The following is a 25,637-nucleotide window of genomic DNA, read 5'->3' as shown; positions in this document are numbered from 1 at the left end:
AGAGTGAAAAAAGCCATGTGTACAAAAAAAAAAACAATGTATAAATTTGGAGATTAGAAATGTGTAAATAAAAAGACAACACAACTAAAACACGACACTTTCTCCTCTTCTCCAAGTGGCACTACCAGACTCATACGATATGTCTTTTTTAGTTTTATTTTGAAAATATATTAATTTATTTTTATTATCTGTCGTATAAATTTTGAATATTCACATTTTTTATTTCTTCATAACTTTATTACACTTATTATTATTAAATGGCTATTCCATTTAATTTTTACTTTTTTATTAGAAGTGGTATTAAATCATATTTTTTAAATAGATAGATAACCACCTTTTTCGTTTAGCTTAACAGAACGAGAAAACTCTACTTTCAGAGACGATTGTGCCAAGAAGTCAAGGTTCAAGATTATCTAATCTGGGTTAGTTATGGTAAAATGAAATCTGAGAAATTTCTATGGGTTAGGCCCTTTCTCCTCAACTTGATATTAGCTTAGCCTGGTCTAACAAGGTAAATTGAAAAGTATTATTAATATTATATCTTTAAATTCCAGTCAAATTGACTAGCTGATTGATACTAGAGACTGACTATTCGATGTTATCTAACTAATAATTTTATTTTTTTAATAATAATAATAAAAGAAAAAAAAAAGAATGATGTTCTGTTTCTCCCACAACCATTCTTTAATACTTTTCTAATAAGAAAATTAATGATAAGTAGTCTTTTTTTAAATATGATGAATGATGTTCTGTTTCTCCCACAACCATTCTTTAATACTTTTCTAATAAGAAAATTAATGATAAGTAGTCTTTTTTTAAATATGATATTGTCTTTTATGTGCTTTAATTTTATTATTACTGGTATGCTATCTCTTCTGTTTTACATATATTTGAGTGCTTATGCATTAATTTCAAGATTTTTAGCTGATAGAATTTCTACAACTTCTCGAAGGAAGAAACTTTCATAGTTTAACGCATATGAGCTTTTTTTTTAAAAAAAAAGAACCTGGTCTCCTGGCTGGTTGTTTGAATTTGATTGAAAGTTCTCTTAGATTCTTCCTTTTTGCTAAATTGTCAAATCTTGGGCTTGGTCACTCTCTAAATCCATTTGTTCTTGTGGTCTTAGATTAATTTATTTTGACTTGTTGATCTAATCCACTTGTTTGTTTTATTGTTTTTCTAATGATAGGCATATTCCATGCAATTTCTCTGTCAAACTTGTACACTTCAAATCCAAGGCTTTTGGAGTTTGGTGTTTATTCCCTTGAGATTTCATATCTAGCTTCTGCTTCACCTCACTTTGGTTCAGAGAACAATCAAAGGTTCCACTTGTTTGATTCCTTTTAGCAATGTTTTTGTAAATTTGAATTATCAAAGTGAGTATCAACTATCCAAGTTTCCTTGTATTGAAGTTTTAGATTCTTTTAAAGTTCGATTCTTTCCATTTAGTCATTACAAAATATTGTATTTGTTCTGCTTCATGTTTTGGTTGGTAGATAGTATACTTAACTTTGAGGTTTTTATTTATTTTATTTAAGAACATGGAAAATAGTAATGTCAACTTCCTTGAGGCTGTAGCTTTTGATTTACTTCTTTTGTTTAATTATCAACCCTTGTGTTAAATGGATTTTTTTTTGTATCATATCGAACTTCAAAACATGAAAAATTCGTTGTTTTTCTTCATTTTCTTACCCTTCCTAATTGCCGTATTTATAGAAACTGTAGAAGACATTATGGACTATGCAATATGTTTGATGCTTAACATGCTTTATACTTTCTTAACTGTAAAAATATCCAAGTTGGGTATGATGATATTATGAAGTTGCCTCCTGTTGATCAAATAATTTATGAACAAACTTGTTTGTTGAGTAATATTTTGTAAATATTGATTTTGGGTTTTTGGCTTTAGTTTAATTCCCAATATGTCTAAGATTTAGGGGAGTAATTTCAAGATTAAGTAGTTACAAAGAAAATATTGTGTCACATGTCTTGACCCCAAGAGGTAATGAAAAAATTTATTATAGTATGACACGAGAAATTCAATCACTAGATGTGTTATTCTGCATAATATATAATTTCTTAAAGAGTTATCGAATTGATCCACCAAGCTGCCTTTGCTCAGGTTCTGTATGCCATTAGAGTGAATGATGATCTAAAAGCTTAGCAAGTCCTTGCAGCTCTTCCAAAACTGGCTCCTAAACTCCTTTAAAATGTATTTGAATAGGATAAAAGCTAGTTATTATTAGGTCCTGTGATTATATTTGTTCTCAAAGGAATTTAGCTGGTTGTGTGGGAATGATAATTGAATGAAAAGGCAAAGTTCAACATAAAATTGATTTATTTCCATGCTAAATCTGAACTAACTATACATTGTTGTTAAGCAGGAACATATGGACTACTTGGGAAAATTACTTGAGGTTAAAGAATATATAAGCAGTTACTGCAATCTTAATAAGCAGATGCAAAAGCTGAAAAGAAAGTTAGACGAACTGAGCAGCAGAGAAGTCGATATTATTAGTGAACTAGAATATGCAGAGTCATTTTCGTTAAAGAAAAGAAAGAAAGAAGTGGAAAATTGGCTGGAAAATGTGAAAAGGAAAAAAGATGAAGTTCGGATGATGGAGCAAGCAGTGATACAAGAGAGGCGATTGCAGTCACGTGTGCAGTTGGGGAAATGCATGGAAGAGCTTACAAAAGAAGTAACAGAACTTCTACAAAGTGGTAGATTTTGTAAAGGGTTGATACTTGATGTAAATGACACTAGAGGCAATGCATTGTTGACAACAAAATTAGTTGGTGAGATGTTTAATGAGAATATGGATAAGATTCGCACATGTTTACTGAAGGAAGAGGTCATAAGCATTGGCATTTATGGCATGGGTGGAGTGGGGAAAACAACCCTTGTGACGCACATCCATAACCAGCTTTTGAAGGAGTCATGTACCTTTGGTAATGTTTACTGGGTCACTGTGTCAAAAGATTTTAGCATTTGTAAATTGCAGAATGACATAGCCAAAGTAGTGTCTCTTGATCTTTCATGTGAGGATGATGAAAAGAAAAGGGCGTCGAAATTGCTACAAGCTTTGATGAGAAGGAAGAAGTTTGTTCTCATCTTAGATGATCTGTGGAATCATTTTCTTTTTGAGAAGGTGGGAATTCCTGTCAAAGCAAATGGCTGCAAATTGATTCTGACATCAAGATCTTTGGAAGTGTGTCGCAGGTTGGGTTGCCAAATGAACATCAAAGTAGAACCTCTTTCCGAGGAAGAAGGTTGGAAATTATTTGTAGAGAAACTTGAGCGGAGAGTTTGGTTCACTCATGAGCTTGAAGATGTTGCAAGGTCTGTTGCAAAAGAATGTGCAGGGCTGCCACTGGGGATAATTACAATGGCTGGAAGCATGAGAGAAGTGGATGATATATGCGAGTGGAGAAATGCGTTGGAAAAACTGAAGCAATCAAAACTGGAGCAAGATGACATGGAAACTGATGTATATCAAGTACTGAGGGTTAGCTATAGAAGTTTGAGTGATTCTAATGTGCAAAGATGTTTCTTATACTGTGCTCTCTACCCCGAGGATTATAAAATCAAAAGAGATGAGTTGATAGACCAGTTTATAGATGAGGGCTTCATAGAGAGAATGACAAGTAGGCGGGCACAGTTTGATAGGGGTCATGCTATTTTGAATAAACTTGAAAATTCTTGCTTATTGGAAGGTGCTGTAGAGTATTTCCCATCTGAGAAGAAGTGTGTGAAGATGCATGATCTAGTAAGAGACATGGCTCTTCAGTTGGCAAGTTCAGATCTAGGATTCATGGTAAGAGCTGGAGAAGGATTAAAAGATTTACCAGATGAAGACACTTGGACAAAGAATCTTGAGAAAGTCTCTTTGATGCATAACAAAATTCCAGAAATTCCTGCTGGTGCAGCACCAAATTGTTCTAGACTTTCAACTCTGATGCTACAGTTTAATGATCTAAAAAGGATCCCAGATTCCTTTTTTGTCCATTTGCAGGGTCTCAAGGTTCTTGATCTATCACATACTGGCATTGAAAGTTTGCCGAGTTCAATGTCTGATTTGGACAATCTCACTGCGCTTTCACTTAAAGAATGTGATATGCTACAAAATCTCCCTTCCTTAGCAAGGCTGACTGCCCTGAGGAGGCTGGACCTTGCAAACTCAGGAATTATAGAAGTTCCTCAAGGTATGGAAATGCTGGTCAATCTCAGATACTTGAATCTCCATGCACCTAATCTAAAGATGTTGCCTGATGGGATTCTACCAAAACTTTCTCGTCTCCAGTGCTTAATAATTTATGGGTTATCCAAGACACTAAATGTGAAAGGAGATGAAGTAGCAAGCTTGAGAAAGCTGGAAACTTTTGCTGGTCAATTTTTTGATGTTAGCAACCTCAATACTTATGTCAAATCCTTTGAGGGAGGAGGACCATGTAGTTACCTACTTCAAGTTGGATTAGACGACCCTTATTTTGCACCAATTGAAAGCGGAAACTTTGATAAACAAGTGATTTTGAAAGACTGCAGGATAAGCAGGAGCACGGAAGGAGAAGACTCCCTGGTTCTACCAACTGATGTTCAGTATCTATATTTTCATGAGTGCCATGATGCAATTAGTTTATGCGACATTGCATCATTGAACACTGCAAGTAACTTAAATACTCTTGTAATCAATAACTGTGAGGGGGTGGAATTTGTTATCTCTTCTTCATCATCCTCGCTTTGTGCTCCTCTGCAATGCCTAGAGTCACTACGCCTTGCATTTCTGCCGAATTTACACACCCTCTTTACGAGGGAGATAGCTGAATCACCACTTGTACCACCAACACCACCACCAGGAACTTTTTCAAGTCTTAAAGAGTTTAGGATCTATAACTGTTCCAGTATAAAAATCTTGCTCGCTCCTGAGTTGCTGACATGCCTCCAAAACCTGGAAGAAATTCATGTAGAAGATTGTGGACAAATGGTAGAGATAATTGCAGCACCAAGTGATGATGATGCAGAAGTGATGATGGTTAGAGAAGAACTGAGAACTATCACAATCTCTCTTCCCAAGCTGAAGGTTTTACAACTTTGGAACCTTTCAGAACTGAGAAGCATTTGTAGTTATGGCATGTTGGTTTGTGATTCTCTCCAACTTGTTGCAGTTCGCTACTGCAAGAAGCTGAAAAGGATCCCTATCTCTATGCCCTGGCTTGACAACCAGCCATATCCTCCGCCTTCTCTTCAAATTATCAAAGCATATCCAAAAGAATGGTGGGATTCTCTAGAATGGGAGCATCCAAAAGCTAAGGATGTCCTTGGGCCCTTTTGTCAATTTTCAAGATATTTGTAGTCTATATTAATACAGGTTCACCATGTCTAGGCTTTGTTATCTGTCAATGATTACAATGTCTTAGTTTTCTAATTGAAAATTTAACATGCCATATTTTCTGTTTTGTTCTGTCAATGGAAAAACACATTTGGAGCTGACCTTTCTTCTACTATCTGGTAGCTTTACATTCAAGCCATCTACTTATTTTGTTTTGAAACTTTTATGTAAGAGAAATCAAGACACGGCGTCATAGCCATTGAAAAAATCCAAAAATAATCCAATAAAAAGGAAAAACAGCGTTCCTTAATTATACAGTAGTCATTATGGTATTTTCTTCTTTCATGACTTTGCATTAAACTAAAAGCTATGAAACAAGTTCTTCTCCAGTATTTGTTTCAATACCAATCAAATTCTGTTATGGTCTTAAACTTACTGAGAATGAGAGGAAAAGTAAGCTGTTAAACTTCCTTGTACTTTATATGTGATCTTATTCTATGTAAAGTGTAAGATTTTGGATCTTGGCCACCATCTCACAGTACCATCACCTTCACTCTTATGTCCCATAACATACATATGTAATAATAGCTCTTTTCCAGCTTGGAAACTCTAATCTAGATGATCTTATTAAAGTGTTTGGGGACCACTCTAATTCATCTGAACGGGAAACTACATTTTATTCTTGCTCTTGTTTCAAGGGAAGGCTTAGTATCACCTCATAAATTATCCAAAAGAAAAAGAGGAAGAAGAAGAAGCAGCCACTTGAATAAGAGCTTTTCATTTATAAGATATTTCGTTTCATGGCGTTGGTCCCATTCTCATACTTTACTTGCCTAAGTATGAATGCATTTGATACCTTGCTTCTATGACTCCCACCTTTTCATTTTCTGTTCTCTTATAAAATGAACAGACTTTTGGCATGATATTTGGTTATTAGATTTCATTTTTTATCTTCTCAGAGTCCCTTCACATTGTGGCGAAAAGATTTCCTGCTTGTTCTGGCCAGTCAACCAGGTACATTTTCCTTTTTCAGAAATTCTATTACAGTTAGTCTCTCTCATATGATCCAACTTTACAAACCTCGGAGATTAAAGTGCATACATAGTACTAATGTCTCTAGATATTCCATTATTATGCATTGTTAGACTATATGTGATTTTTACTATTTTGGCTATGGATTTACTTTATTTCTGAAATGATAATGTTCAAAGTACTAATGTTTTTGTTTTCTTTTTCTTCAAGGCTTCATCTTATGGTCAAAACAACTACGTGAATTGAAGATAAAAACACAATTGAATGAAAGCAAACTTGGCTGTAAGTCCTAATCATATTCTCTTCTACTATGCCACCCATTACACTGACACTCGATATGTGATGTTAATATTATAATGACACCTCTATTACAAATATTAATAATTCTAACACTATTTGATACTTGTAAGAACAATTTTTTTCACAATTTCTGCTTTTTTATAATTTAACTTATCAATTATTAGAGGAAAACAATTTAATAACTTACCAAATTATCTGTGAATTGTTTCCTTAATTTCAGAGGGTGAGACTGTGTGTATCATTTGTCTAAATGGGTGTTGGTATAATATTGAAATAAGTGGGGTTGTCAATGCAATTTTTCTTTATTTAACTAGATCTAGCATCCATAGTAGTATAGAAGAATTCTAAAATAAGTATTCTTATGACCAAAATATAAAAACAATCTTGTCATGACAGATTTTAGGTCTCTAAGTTAAATTTAGCAGAAACAAGCTAACATGTGTGCCTTAATTGATTCTTTACTTGCTTACAAAACCCTGCTTCTATTATCTCTCTTTCTTCTTGAACTTGAACTAGGGTAGAAACAACTTTCCATTTAGGATTGTTGATGAAATATAGGAAGAAAATATAGAGACGATTGATTGTGATGAAAACTTGATAATTTTATTCATTGAGATCATCGGTTTATATAGGCTATACAAGAATCCAAAACATAAAGGCATAATATACACAATTAACTAAAATATTTTAACCAAGGAAAGAAAATAATACACAAAATCTTCCAACTATATCACACGATAAGCCTTTGATTTCTTAGCTGTCAATACTCCCCCTCAAGCTTGACTGTAGATATTGATGAGTCCAAACTTGTTTATAAGGCAATCAAATACTTTCGAGATAATCCCTTGGTAATAATATCTGCTAGTTGTTGATCAGTGTGCATATACTCAATTTTGATAATTCCTCCATCAATTTTTTCTTTAATAAAGTGACAGTCGACTTCCACATGCTTCGTTCTGTCATGATGGACTAGGTTGTGAGCAATACTAATAGTGGACTGGTTGTCACAATAAAGATGAACTGGAGCTTCATACTTAATCTTTTATTCTTCCCGTAGTCTTTTTATCCATATTGCCTCGCACACTCCAAGAGTCATGACTCTGTATTCAGCTTCTGCACTGCTTCTAGCAACAACTGTCTGTTTCTCACTTCGCCATGTTACCAAGTTGCCCCATGGTAAACTACAGTATTCTGATGTAGATTTTCTGTCATCAATCGATCTGGCCTAGTTTGCATCAGTGAATACTTCGACTTTTCTTTCAAGAGTTTTCTCGAAAAATAACCCCTTGCCTGGAGTTTGCTTAGCCTTTTTTAGCAAGAAATTGGGTCCGAAATATGTTGGAGCATCAGCTTATATTCGAGAGTTAAGGGCTATCACTGAGGCACTAATGAAATGGAGACAATATCTCCTTGGTAGGCATTTCATAATTAGAACTAATCATAAGAGCCTAAAAGAACTGCTTACACAAGCAATACAGACCCCTGAACAACAACACTTTCTCCGCAAATTGTTGGGTTTCCAATTCACAATCGAGTACAAGGCTGGCCGCGAAAATTCAGCAGCGGAGGCCTTATCTAGGCAACACGAGGGAACCGTCTCTGTACTCCAAGCAGCCATATCTTCGGAGTGTTTTGAATTTTTGGAAGAACTTCGAAGGGAGAATACAACCAGTCTGGATCTTAGGCTAATCCATACCCAGCTGTTAGACAAAAATACAGCTCCAGAAAGTTACTCAATACGGGACGGGTTACTATATTTTAAACACCGATTGGTGATTCGTAGGTATTCCAATCTTAAGCAGTTGCTTATGAATGAGTTTCACGACACTCCTACAGGAGGACATGCAGGTTTCCAACACACTTTCCTCCGATTAAGTGCAATTTTTTTTTGGAAAAACATGAGAGTCGAGGTTAAGCAGTATGTGCAATCCTGTATTGTTTGTCAAACGGTTAAGTATTCGCCCACAAACCCTTATGGGTTGCTACAGCCCTTGGAGATTCCGAAACGCGTTTGTGAGGACTTAGCAATGGATTTTATCGTTGGGTTGCCTAACTCTCACGGCATGACAAATATATTGGTCGTGATTGTTTGCTTCACCTAGTACGCCCACTTCGGATCTCTTCCAAATCACTACTCTGCTTCAAAAGTTGCTGAGTTATTTTCTGGTATGGTGATTAGAATACCATAGTCTCGGATCGTGATCCCATTTTCACGAGCGCATTTTGGAAGAAGCTTTTCGAGCTTATGGGCACCAAATTGAAGATGAGTTCAGCGTATCATCCCCAAACCGACGGCCAAACGGAGGTCACAAATTGATATTTAGAGCAATATCTTCGGGCCTTTATGGCGGATAACCCGAAACAGTGGAGCAAGTTTCTCACTTGGGCGGAGTACCACTACAACACCAGCCATCATTCTGCCATTGGAATGACCCCATTTCAAGCTATTTATGGTCAGCTTCCTCCTTCCATTCCCGCTAACAACCGAGGCTCAACGATCATGCAAGCCGTGGAGGAAGACTTGCTTACAAGGGATGCTATCTTGCTGCAATTGAAGGCAAATATGCAGCAAGCTCAGAACAGAATGCGCCAGCAAGCTAATAAAAACGGTCGAGACAAGGAATTTAAGGTTGGGGAATTAGTGTTGGTGAAACTCCAACCATACAGACAGTCAACAGTGGCAAAAAGGCTCAATTCTAAGCTGTGTCGCAGGTATTTTGGACCCTTTCCTGTCTTAGCCAGACATGGACCAGTTGCTTATACGTTGGAGCTACCGGAAGGTAGTCGCATCCACCCAATTTTCCATGTATCGCTCCTCAAACTGTTCCGTGGCAAGCTGCCTTTGAAGAGTTACCCTCTGCCTGAAATCACTGTAGCTAATCGTCCCATCATGGTGCCAATAGCTATACTTGCAGCTCGTGTAAAATACATCAACAACAAGCCTATAAAACAAGTATTGGTGCAATGGTCACTTAGTCCGCCGGAGGATGCAACCTGGGAAAATTACGAAGCTTTCTGTCAACTTTATAATGTCACCAACCTTGAGGACAAGGTTGTTTTTGAGGAAGGGAGAAGTGATAGCCAAGCCCAATATAGCAGCCCAATACCATTGGACTTAGAGACTGTAAAAGAACAGGTCAGTTCCTGGGTTAAGAATGCAGCCCAAAAGATTGATTCTGTCAGCCCAAAATTGTTAACAGGCAGGAGAGTAACGATGCAGAACTGAAAGAGAAGGAGATGGCTGGTAGGGTGCGTGGACAAAGAGAACGTGTGAAACCACGTTGGCTAACGGATTTTGTGATGGCTGAGAGTCGTTGAAGAAGAGAGAGGGAGAAAATACCAACTGTTTTCTGTTAGAATGTATTTCCTATTTTGGTATGAGCTATATAAGTTTTTGTTGTAATACAGTGATTTTTATCGTGAATGAAGTAGCTGAAAGGCATTTGGGAGTTTTGTATTGACTCAAAGAATACACTTACCCTTACCCTTAGAGGGCTATTAACAGCTCTAATACCATGATGAAATATAGGAAGAAAATATAGAGACGATTGATTGTGATGAAAACATGATAATTTTATTCATTGAGATGATCGATTTATATAGGCTATACAATAATCTCAGACATAAAGGCAGAATATACACAACTAACCAAAATATTCTAAGGAAAGAAAATAATACTCAAAATCTTCCAGCTATGTCACACGGTAAGCCTTTGATTTCTTAGCTGCCAATAATTGTCAATGGGGGTTAGAGCAAAATGATCCTTTTCTTGAGTATATGTCAATAAATGCCTTTCTTTTTAATAATGTTGCAGAAGAATAAGAAGAAAAAAGTTGTAGAAGATAACAATGTTACATAGAAAAGGGGGCTGTAAATTATGTAGAGGAAGAATTAATTTTGTTAAGAATGAGTAATATTTATATATGAGGGAAAATAAAATGTTAAAAAATTTAATATCTTTAGAAGGGGGTGGAGAAAGGAAAAAAAAAATATAAACAAAAAAGGGTGGCTAAACTCTCCCTTTGTTAATTCTTTCATTACTCATTAGTCACACTAATCTTACCTCACTTAGGTTAATGTACATGTATCTCTTTTTAATAAGGATCTATCAACTGTTTTTTTTTTTTGATGTTTTCTTTAACATTCTTATGTAGGAACTACGAACTTCTTTATTAGAATTTTGCATCCGATTGTTCACTATAATCAAGATGTTCACGTGGGCACAACCTATTGTAACATATTTTAAGTACTACAAAGAACTTGAAGAAAACATGAGAAATCTCAAGACCATTTTTGAAGGTTTATATATCAAAAAGGAAGATATAGAACAAAGATTGCATGCTAAGCAGATCCCTGAACATGAACAGGAAGCTAAGGAATGGTTAAAAGAAATCGAAAAAGTCATAAGTGAAATATATTCGATTGAGCAAAAACTTGGAGAAAAGAAACATCTCTCGCGTGTATGTCTTGGAAAACATGTTGATGAAAAAACTTCAAAAGTAAAGGAACTTATCCATAAAGGAAGTCTGTATGAATCCCCTGAGAAGTTTTTCAAGTACATCATTCTTGGGGGCGGTGTCTCAGCCGGTTATGCAGCAAGAGAATTTACAAGAGAAGGACTTCAAAGAGGAGAATTGGCTATCATTTCCAAAGAGCCAGTGGCACCTTATGAGCGCCCTGCCCTTAGCAAGGCTTACTTGTCTCCAAAAAGTCCCTCAAGGCTTCCTGGTTTTCATGTTTGTGTGGGAAGTGGAGGACAGAGATTGCTTCCTGAGTGGTATAGAGAAAATGGGATCTCATTGTTCCTCAACACGGAAATAGTTAATGCAGATCTGTCTTTGAAAGCTCTCACCACATCAAGTGGAACAATCTTCAAGTATGAGACTCTGGTCATTGCTACCGGTTCAACAACAATGAAGTTAACAGATTTCGGTGTAGAAGAAACAGATGCAAAAAACATCTTCTACTTGAGAGAAATCGGTGATGCTGAAAAGTTAGTAGAAGGTATTAGATCAACGAGAAAGGGAAAAGCAGTCATTGTTGGAGGAGGATACATTGGCCTTGAAGTTGGAGCAGCCTTGAGAATCAACAACTTAGATGTCACCATGGTTTATCCAGAAGCATGGTGTATGCGTAGGCTTTTCACATCAGAGATAGCAACTTTCTACGAGAGTTACTATACCAACAAAGGAATCAAAATCGTAAAGGGTACTTCAGCAATCGGGTTCAATGCAAAGTCAAGCAATGGAGAGGTCAAAGGAGTGAGACTGAAGGATGGTAAGGTTTTGCAGGCTGATATTGTTGTAGTCGGCATTGGCGGAAGGCCTCTTACTTCATTGTTCAAAGGACAGGTTGAAGAAGACAAAGGAGGAATTAAGACAGATGAATTTTTCAGAACAAGCTTTTTTGATGTGTATGCTATTGGAGATGTAGCTACTTTCCCCATGAAAATGTACAATGAGATGAGGAGAGTTGAGCATGTTGACCATGCCAGAAAGTCAGCTGAGCAAGCTGTGAAAGCCATTAAAGCTAGTGAACGTGGGGTGTCCATTGAAGAGTATGACTACCTTCCTTTCTTCTATTCAAGGGTGTTTGATCTGTCATGGAAGTTTTATGGAGATAATGTTGGTGAAACTGTGCTTTTTGGGGACCCTGATCCTTTATCTAAAGAACCCAAGTTTGGATCCTACTGGATTCAAAGTGGAAAAGTTAAGGGAGCTTTCTTGGAGGGAGGGAGTAATGAAGAAAATGAGGCTATTGCCAAAGTTGCAAGGCTCCAACCTACAGTAGTGGATATGGAAGAACTATCCAAGGAAGGTCTCTCCTATGCTTTAAAAATATAGTAAAAGTTCAATTTTATAAGATTAATAGTGTGGATTTGGTTTCTATAAAATTGATGACTCCAGCTTCCTTACCTTGTTCTTTGTTTATTTTAAAGTATTGCGTGTGTGTGTGTTTTTCCTTTTTCAAGCTTGGAAATCATTTCATTCATTTGATTTGTTTGTATATTTGTTTTGAAAATGAGTAGTGTGTTTGCAGTTGACAATATACCTCTGTGTGCTCCTGTAACCTTTTCTGAAGATTTTTTTTTATGAGAAATGGAAGATTTTTCCAATAATTTCTTGAAAAAAAAATTATTCGACACAAGTAAGCAAACCTTACGAATCTATAATTATGAAACGTTCTCATGTTGTTTATTATATAAATGTAGATTAAAATATTACATCTTATTGTTATACAAACTTATAACACCTTTTCAGTTTAATTAATATCAAAATATTATTCTTCATTTTACAAATTATTATAAAAACATATGTTAAACATAATTTTTGATCACATTTATTTTTAATATTATTCAAATACCTTTATTTTAATTATATAATATATATATATATAAAAATTAATAAAAAATCTTAAATTTGTAAACATTAATAATTTTGTTTCTTCTTCTTCTTCTTCCTTAAGTTTTAATTAATTAAAATAATAATAATAATTACACTAAAAAATAGTAAATTTTTAAAAGTTTGGAATTTTTTTCATTATTATTAATATTTCAATTAATTAAATAAAACTATTTATATATTTTTTTAAACATTAATATTAATTTCAATACTATTTTTTTTAATATATTAGATATATTATGTAATTAAAGTAGTGATATTTTGTAAAAGGTGAGTTCAAGTATGTTTTTAACTAATTTATAAAATAGAAGGTAGTATGATATTAATTAAAATATTAGGTTGTAATGATACTAAATTATATAATAATAAAAAATATATTCTTTTAAATAACATTGTAATTTGTAATCTTGTGAAAGAAAGGAAAAAAAAAATCTGCTACTTGGTGCTGGGGGAGGGATGTAAAAAAAATAATAGGAAAAAAATCCATAATTTTCAGCACTTTACCATCGGTCTTATTATGAAAATATATAGCACAGAAGAAGAGTAAATACACTATTTCCATCTAGTCTAGTACACCAGAACAGAAAATGGCGGACACAATTAGAATTGAGGGGCTTCACGAAGCGGCGTTGAAAGAATCCAAATCCAAGCCCCAACGTCGAGGAATAATCAGTGAAATCCTGAATTTCGTCGCCAAATTCGCGTTCGATTCCACCGTCGACTCTTTTCTCAAAATATCAAATGGTAGGTTCTCTCTATCTCTAATACTTGCAGATTTCTTTCACTGTATCCGTTATCTTTTTGTTAAACACGGTAATAATTTGATTTTGCGAAAAAGGAATTTCATATTCGTGGTAGCCATGGTTTGGAATCATCGACACTTGTTTATAGTGTAAAATTTTGTCTTTTAACCCATTTGAATTAATGGGTTTGTTTCGACTGTGAATATTTTATGCCAATTTCATATTACGGCTCGAGGATTTTGAGTTTATATAAGCGTTGTAGTGGTTGATAATATTATTATCCAATTACAAAAAATGACAGTAACCAAGAAAATCTTAGTGCAGGAGTTACTAAAGATTTCTATGGAGCTTGTAGTTTTGTTCGATTTCTCTTCGGAAACTTTCATATTAATTTGTTATGTGTTTCTCAATCACTTTATTTATTTATTTTAATTTGGGGATAGGGATTTGAGTTGGAACCTCTTAACATAAATGTATCACCACCATGCCTATAACCACTTCCCAATAACTTTATTGGTTAAAGTTTTTTGCTCAATTTATTTGTTGATGTAAAATATGGTAGCTTGAGCAGCCATAAATGTCATGTTGCAACATAAAAAATTATAGCTTCTTTATAGGTTTTTTAATTTTTATGTTTTGGATGCAAATGAGGGTTAGATCGAGTTGTTAGGCTAATGATTTGCTCCCATGGGATTTGGGATTCGTTTTCTTACTACGATATAAGAGTAACAGGGACGTAATGAGTAATGTTATAGGGCACTATACACGACTATATGAGAGTCTCACAGAATTAGGTTATCATGGGATCCTCACTTGTATTATTATGGTGCCGAGCACCACTACTGTATATTAGCATTATTCAATATTAATTGAGTGATGTTAGACACAAACAGTTATTTCGACCATATTATTTTTAGGGCGAGACCATGTGACTTTTAATGAATTCTTTATAAAAATGTCATATTTTGTGTATGAAAAGTGTGTATCCCATTCATCACTCACATGAATTAGATTTTCCTGGTGTTGTATTACTTGGGAATCTGTTAGAGTTCATGTCTTCTAATTTAATTTAATTGAGGTTTCTTGCCATAAACATTGCAGGATTGGAAGGTTCAAATGGAAAGACAAATATAGAACTAAAATTTTTACTACTTTGGTTTATATTTCTTTGAAGAACAAATTCTAGGCCTAAACCATAGTTGTTTCTCTTACAATTAACGATTTTCCAGAATTTTAACATCTGTTAATTACTGGGAACTTGTTCTGAAATGATTCTAATGATGTTCTTGGGTCTCTGCCCATCTGATTGAGTGCATTGTGGCTTGTATTACTACCCCTGAGTTCTCTTTCCATATATAATAATACCTCTCTCAACAATGATTCACTCCAAAAGCTATACTGGAAAAAGAAAAGAAAAAAAATTACCTTGTTGAGATTTTAATATATGATGTTGTTGGCACTGATGTCAATGGTAAATATTTGAGATTTTAATATATGATGTTGTAGGCGCTGAGTCAATGGTAAATATCTCTATTGAATAAGAACGTATGAATAAATAAGTTATTCACTAAATGATCTTTGCAGGTATAAAGCATATGAGTAAGGTTGAGCAAGAAGAGCTAAAAGTAGAGCCATTTCCATTGCTTCCTTATAATGACAAGAACAAGGCACGAGATTTTAAGTTAGTGATGGAGAAAATAGGGCAAGATGACATGAACAATATAAAGCAACAGCATAATATATCAGCTGCAAACAACGTGGGGGAATCAGAAGCTTTGAAGAAATCAGGTTATGAAAACTTGTTACCAAAGATGGAGAAGATGCAAGAAGACATGAACTACGTAAAGCAACAACATAAGGTATCGACAAAAAGCGTAGAGGAATTAGAATCTTCCAAGAAAAAACCAGAGGAAGACATGAAAGTGTACGATCTTCTTGAAAAGAATAGGAAGAGGGTTTTTATTCGTTCCAGGTTATGAAATGGGATTGATTACATTAACCAGAGCTACTAATATCATTACCACAAAGACTTGAGGTAATGCCAACTAGTGTTGGGAAATAAACGAGTATTGTTTAGGCTTAGTAGAGTTACTGCTAAAGCTGATAAATGTTTACGTATAAATATATATGGTCTTTTTCTGTAGTAGTTATTGAAAAAAAAACTATAGGTAATCACAATGTTTCTAACTATTGGATCTTTATCTAATGTTAATTTGCTTATTTGGATGTGAAAAAAAAAATCCATATAAAGTTAAGATTCAAAATTTCTATTACAATAATTAATTTCAAATTATTAATTATTTATTCAATTTTTCTCTTAAAATATGAATTTATTTTCATTGTTTTTCTCTCTCTCAAGAACTCAAAATAAAAATAAAAAAATTGAAGAAATAATAATGCAGAAAAAATATTTTATTTTTAAAATTCTTAATATTTTAAATTTTCTTAGACACAAATTTATATGGGTTAATACTTAATGGTTGTGTTAATTTTTTTTTAAGTATGAATATTTCATTATAAAGAATAAGATTGTAATACAATAGATGAGTATGCACAACTAATCCAGAACAAATATAAATTAGAGACACCATAAGAGAATTGTACAACAAACTTGTAACATTTTCTAATAAAAAACCTAATTTAGTAAAATATAGGAACTCTTTAAGAAAATAGAGACTATAGTCAGAAAATAGTTTATTGAAGAATTTATGGAGAGGTTAAAGCTAATAAAACGAAGCTTTTAGCTTTTTTTAAAAATAGTTTTTTGATTTTTTTTGCAATTAATTTATTTAATATATATTACTCAAAATAAAAATATTTAAAATAAATTAATATTATAACAGAATAAATAATATTTAATTCTTAAATATTTTTTGTTTAAAAAATATTTTTACAATTTATAGGGCTATTTGCGGCATAAATACTCAATGTTTTACATTTGTTATAGTTAAATACCTAATTTTTTATTTTTACGTCAAAAATATCCAATGTTCAATATTTGTTAAAGATAATTACCTAATATTTTTTCTTAGCGGCAAAAATACCTGAAATTGTTAAAATATTACTTTTGTCAATACCTCCTGTGTTGGAACTGTTAAACATATTGAGTAAGCAGACATTTGTCACACTGTAATCGATACATTTCATATTTATTTTTAAAAAAATATTTTAAATTAGAAAAATAAATTGAAAAGATATTTTAAATTAATACAAATTTAAAATATACATATTTCGATAACAAGAATACCTAAATTACAGAGTGATACATATCTGGAAAGTCAACACTTAATAGCTCCAACGGATGAGGTATTGAAAAAAGTATTGTTTTAAAAACTTTAGGTATTTTTGCTACAAAAAAAAAATCATTAGGTATTTATTTTTAACATATATTGAACATGGAGTATTTTTCCCATAAAAATAAAAGATTAGGTATTTAACTGTAACAAGTGTAAAACATTGTGTATTTATGCCGCAAATATCCCTAATTTATATTTATTAGATATTATTTTATTTTAATAAGTTTAAATTAACAAACCACTTTAATACAGAGTTTATTATACACTATAACATTATTTTTGTGTCTCATAGTATTTTTAAATTATAATTTATCAAAAATATATCAATTTCATATGTTTAGGAAAAAAAAAAGGAAAATAATTGAAGACATAAAAAATGAGAGTTTTGAGATAATTTAGTTTTACATATTTGATTATATCATGAACAAGATTATAATACTATCGTCATTATAATTTGAATCTTAGCTAGATCGTCTAATTATACTATATATTATATAATATAATATTTTTGCTTATGATCAATTTATTAGTCTCTTATAAAAAAAAACATATTTAATTTAACACATGTAAATTTGTTTAAACTGATACAATTTTTCCAACTCAGAGCACTTTAAAATATGTAATTTACCAAATACTGAGCACATTTTCCTCTCAGCACAGCTGTAACTGTTTTTTCCTACAATACAGCTACAACTACTTTTTCCCACAACACAGCTGTATCAAGCTGAGCCTAAGGTCAATATGTCATATTCAACATGAAATGGAAGACTAATCCAAAGTCAACATTAAAGCTCTTCCAATCAAAGTCAACATTAAAGTCACACATTCTTTTTAGATACCTAAGAAACAACCTTAAAAATATCAAAAAAATAAAATTGACGTGAGTACTAAACTTGTAAGACGTAAATACTATAATGATTGTGTTACTCGATGATTACAACTATTTTAGTTATTGGTTCATTATCAAATAGTTGTCATTAATTTACTATTTGATTAATAAAATTAATGAACATTAGTTTTTATTCCTTGTAAAAAATAAATAAACGAGCATTAATTATTGAGCAGGCCTAATTTTATTTAAAATATATTTTATTTCCTTAAAAAGAATGTTAATTAAGATTTGAGGTGTCTGTTTTTTCCACTAAAACGACTAGGATCATAAGTAATTTTGCTAGAACGAAATTAGTACATCACTTTTTCATGTGAGAGCTAGATCTCTGAGCTTGTGTACGAGAGACGTGTGATGTGTCATGTAGCAGCATTATTAATGCCTAGACGTGCAAGAGCTTACCGAATATGGGATAATCACGTCATAAAAGTTGGATTACTTTTAGATATATTTAGAGCATTCCCAATAAAATAGGTAAAATGCCTAATTTTTTATAATATGGAGAAAAAATTGTTAAATAGTCTTTCAATGAGTGATGTAAAATTATATTCTTTTACCTAAATAAATAGTATTTTTTTATATGTAGTGAAACACTATTCATCAAGCTATAAATATTTTATTATATTTTTATAAACTTTCGTGTATATATATATATATGAGTGTGATACTATTTTATTTCTTAAAATGAATAAAATATTTTTAAAAAATATAATATTTAAATGATGTAGAGAAAAAATAGAGAAGTTGATATATGATATATTGTAAAACTTTGAGGTAAATTATAAAAAAATATATGTTTTGGTGATGTATTTTGTAATACATTTTTTCTATAATATTTAGTTAAAACTCACAAAAACACATTCCATCAACTCATTTATACATATATTTATAATAGATATGCACAAACTCCAATTAATCCATATCTATATTTACATATCATTTATATAATATTTTAATATTATTATTTTTCTTTATAAGCTTTCTCTCTCCCATTTAGTATATATATATTTTTTTTTTCTTTTTCAATTATTTTATTTTACTTTAATTAATAAAATATGTTTAAAGATATAATATTTAAATGATGTAGAGAAATATATAGAGAATCTGATGTATGGTATAATATAAAACTTAGAGGTAAAATAGAAAAATGTGTATTTTTTGGAAGCATTTTAAAGGATGAAATAGAGCATACAATAGGAGTGCTCTTATAGCTGAATGTTTAGTTTGTTTGAAGGATGACTAAATTACTAAATTATTAATTACTCTATCATTCATAGTTTTTAAAGTTTTTTTTTTTCTCAAAGAAAATTAAAACTCGAAATTACCTAGTCATCAATCACATCAGCGATCACCTCCTAAAAGTTCAAGCTACCAAAACCACTAGGGAAAAAGCCCATGTAAACAAAGCACGAGCACCCTCATGTCTCCACTAATCCAAAAGACATGGAAATTAAAAAAAAAAATTAACAGTCTGTTTGACATTGTTTTTTGTTTTAAAAAAACAAGTGTTTGGTTAATGCTTTCTAAAAATAATTTTTTAGTTTTTTTTTTTTAAATCTTAAATAAAAAATTAATAAATATATTTACAAAGAGAAAACTCTTTTAAAAGTTTACAATAAATAATGAGATAAAGTAATGTGAAAGAAAAAGTGATGAAAATTAAGGAGAAAAATTTTGAGAAAGAAAAATTGAGAAGAGAGAAATTGATGCAAGAAAAAAAAAAAAAAAGAATGTGATGAGAGTGAAAATGGCGAGATAGAAAAAATGAGGGGAGAGAAAATGAGGATATAGGAAGTGATAAGAGAAAAAACAATGAGATAACAAGTGATGAGAGAGAAAATAAGAAGATCAAAGGTGATGAGAGAGAAAGTGAGGAGAGAAAAAGTGAGAATAGATAAATTAATGTGAGAGAAAGTGATGTGACATAATAATAACTAAAAATGTCATGTGAGAAAAAAATTGACAAATTTTTTGTTTTTAGAACAACTAAAAACAACTTTTCATTGTTCTCAAATATTTTTATTTTTTGTAACTTTGTTTTTAAAAATTGTTTCTTGAAAACAATGCCAAACGCCCTACTTGTTTTCAGAATTTTTTTTTTATGTTTTAAAAACAAAAAACTATTTTTTAGTTAAGGAGCCACACACCCTGTGCACTACAGGAGGGTTTGAGAGAAAGTACGAAGCATTTTCCAATTGGAGCATTGCTATTGGGGAAAGGCCTTGACATAGCATCAGGCAATCAAAAGAAGATCACATATTCAAACGATCTGTAACGACCCAAATTTTCTAATAAGGCTTAGGGTCTTGATTAGGGGGCCAGGATGACAAGTTTTGGAATTATGTGATTATGTGATATTTATGTGTATCATTATGTGATTATGTGAGTTATACCATAATATGACTTGATATGCATGTTTAGGTCTATTAAATATGAATATGGACTCATTTCTGTTTAATTGGGTAATTTTAATAATTTGGTCCGTTTTTGGTATATTTGGCATATATGTGGTATGTGTGTGGTACTTCATTATTATTTGGTTATGCATGGGTTACTCAGCATGAGACAATCCTAGGCGACAAGCCAGTGGGAAAGTCACAATGGGATCTATACATGACTCCAAGTGAGTCAAGGGGTATTTAGCACATTACCGGGATATTGGGTAATGGGAATAAATATTTGATGATAAATTGAGAGTTAGTGAGATTAGGGGGAAATTCAGGGAATTTTGACTATTTTACCCCGGGGGCATTTTTGGGACCCCGATCATTAGGATTTGCTTGAGGTCATTTAAACTTGAAATAACCTGTCAGAGTTATAAAAGAACGTTCAGAACGTTCTCTCTTCCTCGCGTTCCCTTTTCAACACTCGATCACATTTTCAAAGGAAACTTGAGTTTTAGGAGTTGGATTCAAGCAATGATCGAGGCATAGCGATTCTAGGGAAAATTAGAAGATTATTAGCCAGATGATTTAGTTGGGAAACAACTTAATAAGAGGTAATCTGAGTTTTAAGTTCTAAGTTTTAAAAGTTTTTTAAGCTTTAATTTGATTTTATGTTTTGATGAGTTTTTGGATGAATTGAGACTTGGATTTTATTGGTTTTGGGAAATTAGGATGTGTTAGGAACTTTGATTTTGGGATTCTAATATGTTTGGGTAGGTTTCTAGAAGGTTTTAAGTGGGAAAATCGTAGGAAATGACTAATTTCGTGGTCAAGTTACGACTTGGATGAAGCCAGAAACAAGGAGGAGGAAGCCTAGGGGGGGGGGGCACCGTGTAACATTCCGGCCTTGAGGGCATGTTACAAGCTAGGATGGTGCTCTGTCAGATGCGCACGTGAGGGTGCAGGCTGGTGAGCATGTTGATGCCTAGTTTGTACGGTAGTGGCATTTTCGTAAATATCTTCAATATTGTCCAGAAATGGACGGGATTTGGTAGGTTCCATATTGAAGGGTCAATGAACGCAATGGTATGATTAGATTTGGGAGATTCAGATAATTGGCAAGCTGAGAGCCAAATATGTCTCCCAAGCAAAAATCATATATGTTCTTGGTAGAAGGCTAAAAGCTCAGAAAGCTCTTTGTAGGGAGAGCACCTGGTGTCAGCTCTCCACCACCCCCTGGCGCAGGTGCATCAAGTGAGCTACTCTAGTTGGGAGGACTAGTAGGGCGGGCATATGAGGACCACGAGGGGACTCATATGTCTCCATGAGTAGGAGTACTCATGGACATTACCGGGCCGCCCCGGTAGTGCGTCGAAGTGTGCTGCCAGAGGTTTAAGGGTACGGTTCCCTTGGCTTGCCGAGATGCCGCTTGCATGGAACGTGGCCCAAACCTTCGAGAGATGTCATAGTGCGCCATGGCCATGAATCTTGACACGAGATGACACGGGAAGTCATTCGTGGGACTTGTTAGCATGCAAGCATTGGAGGGTGCACTATGCTTGAGTAGGACAGAGGTCCAGTGTGTGCTACTAGTCTGGCAGCCAGTCTCGAGGGCCTGCCAACATGCATGATGGTATGGTGCCTTGAGGATTGGACCATGGACGTATGGGAGTCCTTGGTCTGTGATGTGAGCTAATCAGATAGTATCGAATGGGACATGATGGGAGTTGTTGGCACGTCAGCTTGGTGTTGGCTCTTAGCCACACATGCTACCTTAACTTGCGAATGTCTGGGTGAGCATCGGTGTTGGGATTTTCCTTGCCATAGTGAGAACCTATGGACAGTGTAAGTGTCTAGGCTAGATAGCCTTGATGCTTGATTGCTCTCATAGATACTTGAGAGCATGACTCAACTAGATAGTAGCCGTGAATATTGGCCATTCAGTGAGAGTGTCTAGAGATACTAGGGGTTGCCAAGTTTGAGTGAGGCTGAACACCCTAGGGGCAACTGCTCATTAGCACCACTGATTAACATAGAAGTCTCTGTAAAACCGTGTAAATTCGATTTACTCTTGGATATGTAGCGATGCCCTAGGTAACACGATAATTACCCTTGAAAGGGATATTTATTGGCTAGATCTTAGTGTTGAGACTCGATTCTCTCTTACAGATTAGCATTTATGCTGGAAGGTGTGTTATGCCTGAATTGTTGGAAATTGTCGAGCGTTGGTCTCGAATTATATTGTGATATATTATATCTGCTTGCTCTAGAATTTTCTGAGTGCAGGGATATATTTGTTGATAAGATATAGTTGTGATATAATATAATTGCTTGCTCTGGGATTTTCTGAGTGCAGGGATATATTTGTTGGTAAGATATTGTTGTGATATAATATATCTGCTTGTTCTCGGATTTGTTTTTCTGAGTGCAGGAATTTATCTGGTTATAGGAAATAATTTATCATTGGTTATCAGGCATGACCATAAGTTTGCCAGGACACTTTTGCGTTCTTGAAATTGATTGTGTAGGGTCTGGATGGATCCAGAACCCTAATTCTCTGCATGCTTTTGTTTTAAGGTAGAACTTACTAAGCATTTTCGCTTACCTAGTTGTTTCCTGTTGTAGGTAAGATCAAGGGCAAGGCAGAGCAGTGAGCACCGGAGTCTACCTTGCAAATGTACATGTGGACCGACCTTTTGGGAAATCGTTTTATTTTTGGAAATGTTGTGTAATTTTCCTAAACTACGCTCACTCTACTCTTTATAAAATATGTTTGTAATTAAATGTTAAGTATGGCCATATGACTTGTAAAAAGTTTTTTTTATACGGGTTTTGGAGACATTTTGTTAAATGAAAACATTTATATTTCCTCATTATCGAGTCTTGAAAATCCGGGTCGTAACACTCTCTATGATTTCGAAAGGTCCAACGAACCTTGGGCTAAGCTTTCCTTTCTTCCCGAACCGCATAGCCCCTCGTAGCGGAGCTACCTTTAGCAGTACATTATCGCTAACCTCAAACACCAAGGGTCTCCTCCGTCAGTCGGCATATTTGTGTTGTCGATCAACCGAAGTTTGCAAGAGTTGCCTTATCTGTTGGATGTCCTCGGTAATTTGATCAACCTCATACGATCCAAGAAACTTTCTTTCACCGGTCTCGTGCCAATGAATAGGTGATCGACATTTCCTTCTGTACAAGGCCTCATACGGAGCCATCTTGATTGAATCGTGATAGCTATTATTGTAAGTGAACTATCAGTGGAAGCTTCTCCTTCCATGACCCTTGAAAGTTGAGCACCCAGGCTCTTAGCATATCTTCCAGGGTCTGAATTGTTCGTTCGCTTTGACCGTCTGTTTGCGGGTGGAAAGAAGTGTTGAACTTCAGTTTAGTACCCAACCTCGTTTGGATTCTATTCCAGAATGTCGAGGTAAAATGTCTGTCGCGATCTGATACGATGGAGTTGGGTACACCACACAGTCTCATTATTTCTGCAATGTAAATATCTGCTAACTTATGTGTGCCATAAGTCACCTTGATCGGCAAGAAATGAGCAGACTTAGTCTATCTACGATAACCCAAATGGCATCGTGCCACTTGAGAGTGGTTGGTAGACCTGTGACAAAGTCCATAGTGACCATCTCCCACTTCCATTCCAGAGTTTCTAAGGGATGCAACTGTAACGCCCAACTACCTTAGAGTCGTTACTAAGTGAGTTTAAAAACGTGCAATCACTCGCTAATCGAGGTTTTTAAAGCAAAAGTGTAATTAAGTCATAATCAGAGTAAAAACTTTAGAAATAACTCTATACCATTGAAAATCATAAAAGTTTAACACTTGGGATCCCAAAATACTATTTAGAAATATTTACAACATATAAATACAACCAAGTCAGCTAAATGACAAAATCTAGGTTTTATTACAATCATCTCCCAAAATCCACTGGCTGTGGCAGCCAGGCAGACCAAACATGTACACGTCACTTCATGCCTGCTACACTCATGGTTGGTTGGCCTCCTCCTTGCCCTTACCTGCACCATAGAGCATCCGTGAGCCGAAGCTCAGCAAGAAAACCCACAAACAGATAACATATGCAAAACATACACCAGACATATAATCAAGCCTTCAATAGGCTAAACACATACGTCCAAGTCGTCCCAGGCGCTTTACCAGGCCTTGGGTTCGCAGTCTACACCGTGAGAATATCCCAGGTATCCTTTACGGTCCCACCTTGGCAACTCGCACTCCACGTGCCCAACACTACTCCCGGCCCCTTGCCATTCTCGGCCTTGCACTCAACGTGCCCAACGCTGTTCCCGACCCATTGTCGTTCCCGGCCCCTGCCGACCTCGGCCTACACCGTTCTCGGCTCTTGCCGATCATTTACATAATAGCATTCATAGCATAATAAATAAATACTGAACACTAACAAATTCAATCAAAGGGCTACACTCTGCAATTCAGACATATTGGGCTTAGCCCTTCATACAAGCTCTATGGGAACAAGGGTTCTCTTACCTGAGTCCCGAGCTCTCCGAGCACTGCTGTAACGCCCTACTACCTTAGAGCCGTTACTTAGTGAGTTTAAATTAGAAATCGTGCTTTTGACTGACTCTAAGTGGTTTCTAAAACCAAAAGTGTGGATAAATCAGAATTTAAGGCTGTACTCTTTGAAAATGTTTAACTTCATTAAAACGTTAAATATAAAGCATCTGGGATCCCAAAATAAGGTTTACAAAATATTTACAACTCAAAAATAGGTTTACACTTGATCAGTTATCAAAAGAATGATTTAATACAGCCATATACAAAATGCCCCCAACCAAAGCAGTCGGGCAGGCCGAACATGTACGCGCCGCTCCCACGCTCTCCATACTCATGGCCGGTTGACTGACTCCTTGCTTTTACCTGCCACACGGAGCACCCGTGAGCCGAAGCCCAGCAAGAAAACCCAAATAGCACATAACATGTGCAAATAATATCGCTGGCATAATTCACTGATAAATAAGAAAATCATCAATTTAAACAAGCACGGCCATGCCGCCCCAGAGGCCTTACCAAAGCTTGGGGTCTCGGTCATTACCGTAGGATAACTCATGTATCCCTTGGGTCCCACCCTCGCTTTAGCATCCCATGTGCCGAGCGTTGCTTCCGGCCCCACTGCCGTACCCGGCCCTTGCCGCTCTCGGCCTTGCCGTTCATTCAATTACAATCACACATATCATACATTATGAAATAACCATTCAAACATACAATAGTTTATCTAAG

General features: G+C 34.5%; 3 protein-coding genes across 4 annotated transcripts; all 3 read left to right on the top strand.

Moving 5' to 3' along the window:
- Positions 1–335: 335 nt before the first annotated feature.
- LOC133782637 (probable disease resistance protein At4g27220) lies at positions 336–5,499 on the top strand. 2 transcript variants are annotated; one of them, XM_062221971.1, is made up of 3 exons: positions 336–511; positions 1,190–1,322; positions 2,385–5,499. In XM_062221971.1, the coding sequence occupies exon 3, from the start codon at positions 2,391–2,393 to the stop codon at positions 5,349–5,351; it is 2,961 nt and encodes a 986-aa protein (XP_062077955.1). In that variant the 5' UTR covers positions 336–511; positions 1,190–1,322; positions 2,385–2,390; the 3' UTR covers positions 5,352–5,499. The 2 variants fall into 2 exon arrangements, with proteins under 2 accessions (XP_062077955.1, XP_062077956.1); XM_062221972.1 differs by lacking the exon at positions 336–511 and adding an exon at positions 762–861.
- A 137-nt stretch (positions 5,500–5,636) lies between these two features.
- On the top strand, positions 5,637–12,707 carry LOC133782638 (monodehydroascorbate reductase, seedling isozyme-like). Its single transcript, XM_062221973.1, has 4 exons — positions 5,637–6,164; positions 6,287–6,341; positions 6,570–6,641; positions 10,814–12,707. The coding sequence occupies exons 3-4, from the start codon at positions 6,624–6,626 to the stop codon at positions 12,500–12,502; spliced, it is 1,707 nt and encodes a 568-aa protein (XP_062077957.1). The 5' UTR covers positions 5,637–6,164; positions 6,287–6,341; positions 6,570–6,623; the 3' UTR covers positions 12,503–12,707.
- Positions 12,708–13,492: 785 nt separating this feature from the next.
- Positions 13,493–15,946, top strand: LOC133782636 (uncharacterized). The gene is made up of 2 exons (XM_062221970.1): positions 13,493–13,804; positions 15,388–15,946. The coding sequence occupies exons 1-2, from the start codon at positions 13,648–13,650 to the stop codon at positions 15,780–15,782; spliced, it is 552 nt and encodes a 183-aa protein (XP_062077954.1). The 5' UTR covers positions 13,493–13,647; the 3' UTR covers positions 15,783–15,946.
- Positions 15,947–25,637: the final 9,691 nt, after the last annotated feature.

Source organism: Humulus lupulus, chromosome 6, assembly GCF_963169125.1.
Source record: "Humulus lupulus chromosome 6, drHumLupu1.1, whole genome shotgun sequence".
In the NCBI taxonomy this organism is placed as follows: Eukaryota; Viridiplantae; Streptophyta; class Magnoliopsida; order Rosales; family Cannabaceae; genus Humulus; species Humulus lupulus.
Note: the sequence above shows the minus strand (reverse complement) of the source record. Positions and strands in the feature narration are given on the sequence as shown.

Bases quoted from the DNA above. Each gene is read 5' to 3' on its own strand.
- LOC133782637 (XM_062221971.1), top strand. From the start codon at position 2,391: ATGGACTACTTGGGAAAATTACTTGAGGTTAAAGAATATATAAGCAGT.
- LOC133782636 (XM_062221970.1), top strand. From the start codon at position 13,648: ATGGCGGACACAATTAGAATTGAGGGGCTTCACGAAGCGGCGTTGAAA. The intron at 13,805-15,387 runs GTAGGTTCTCTC...TGATCTTTGCAG, and splicing joins TTTTCTCAAAATATCAAATG to GTATAAAGCATATGAGTAAG.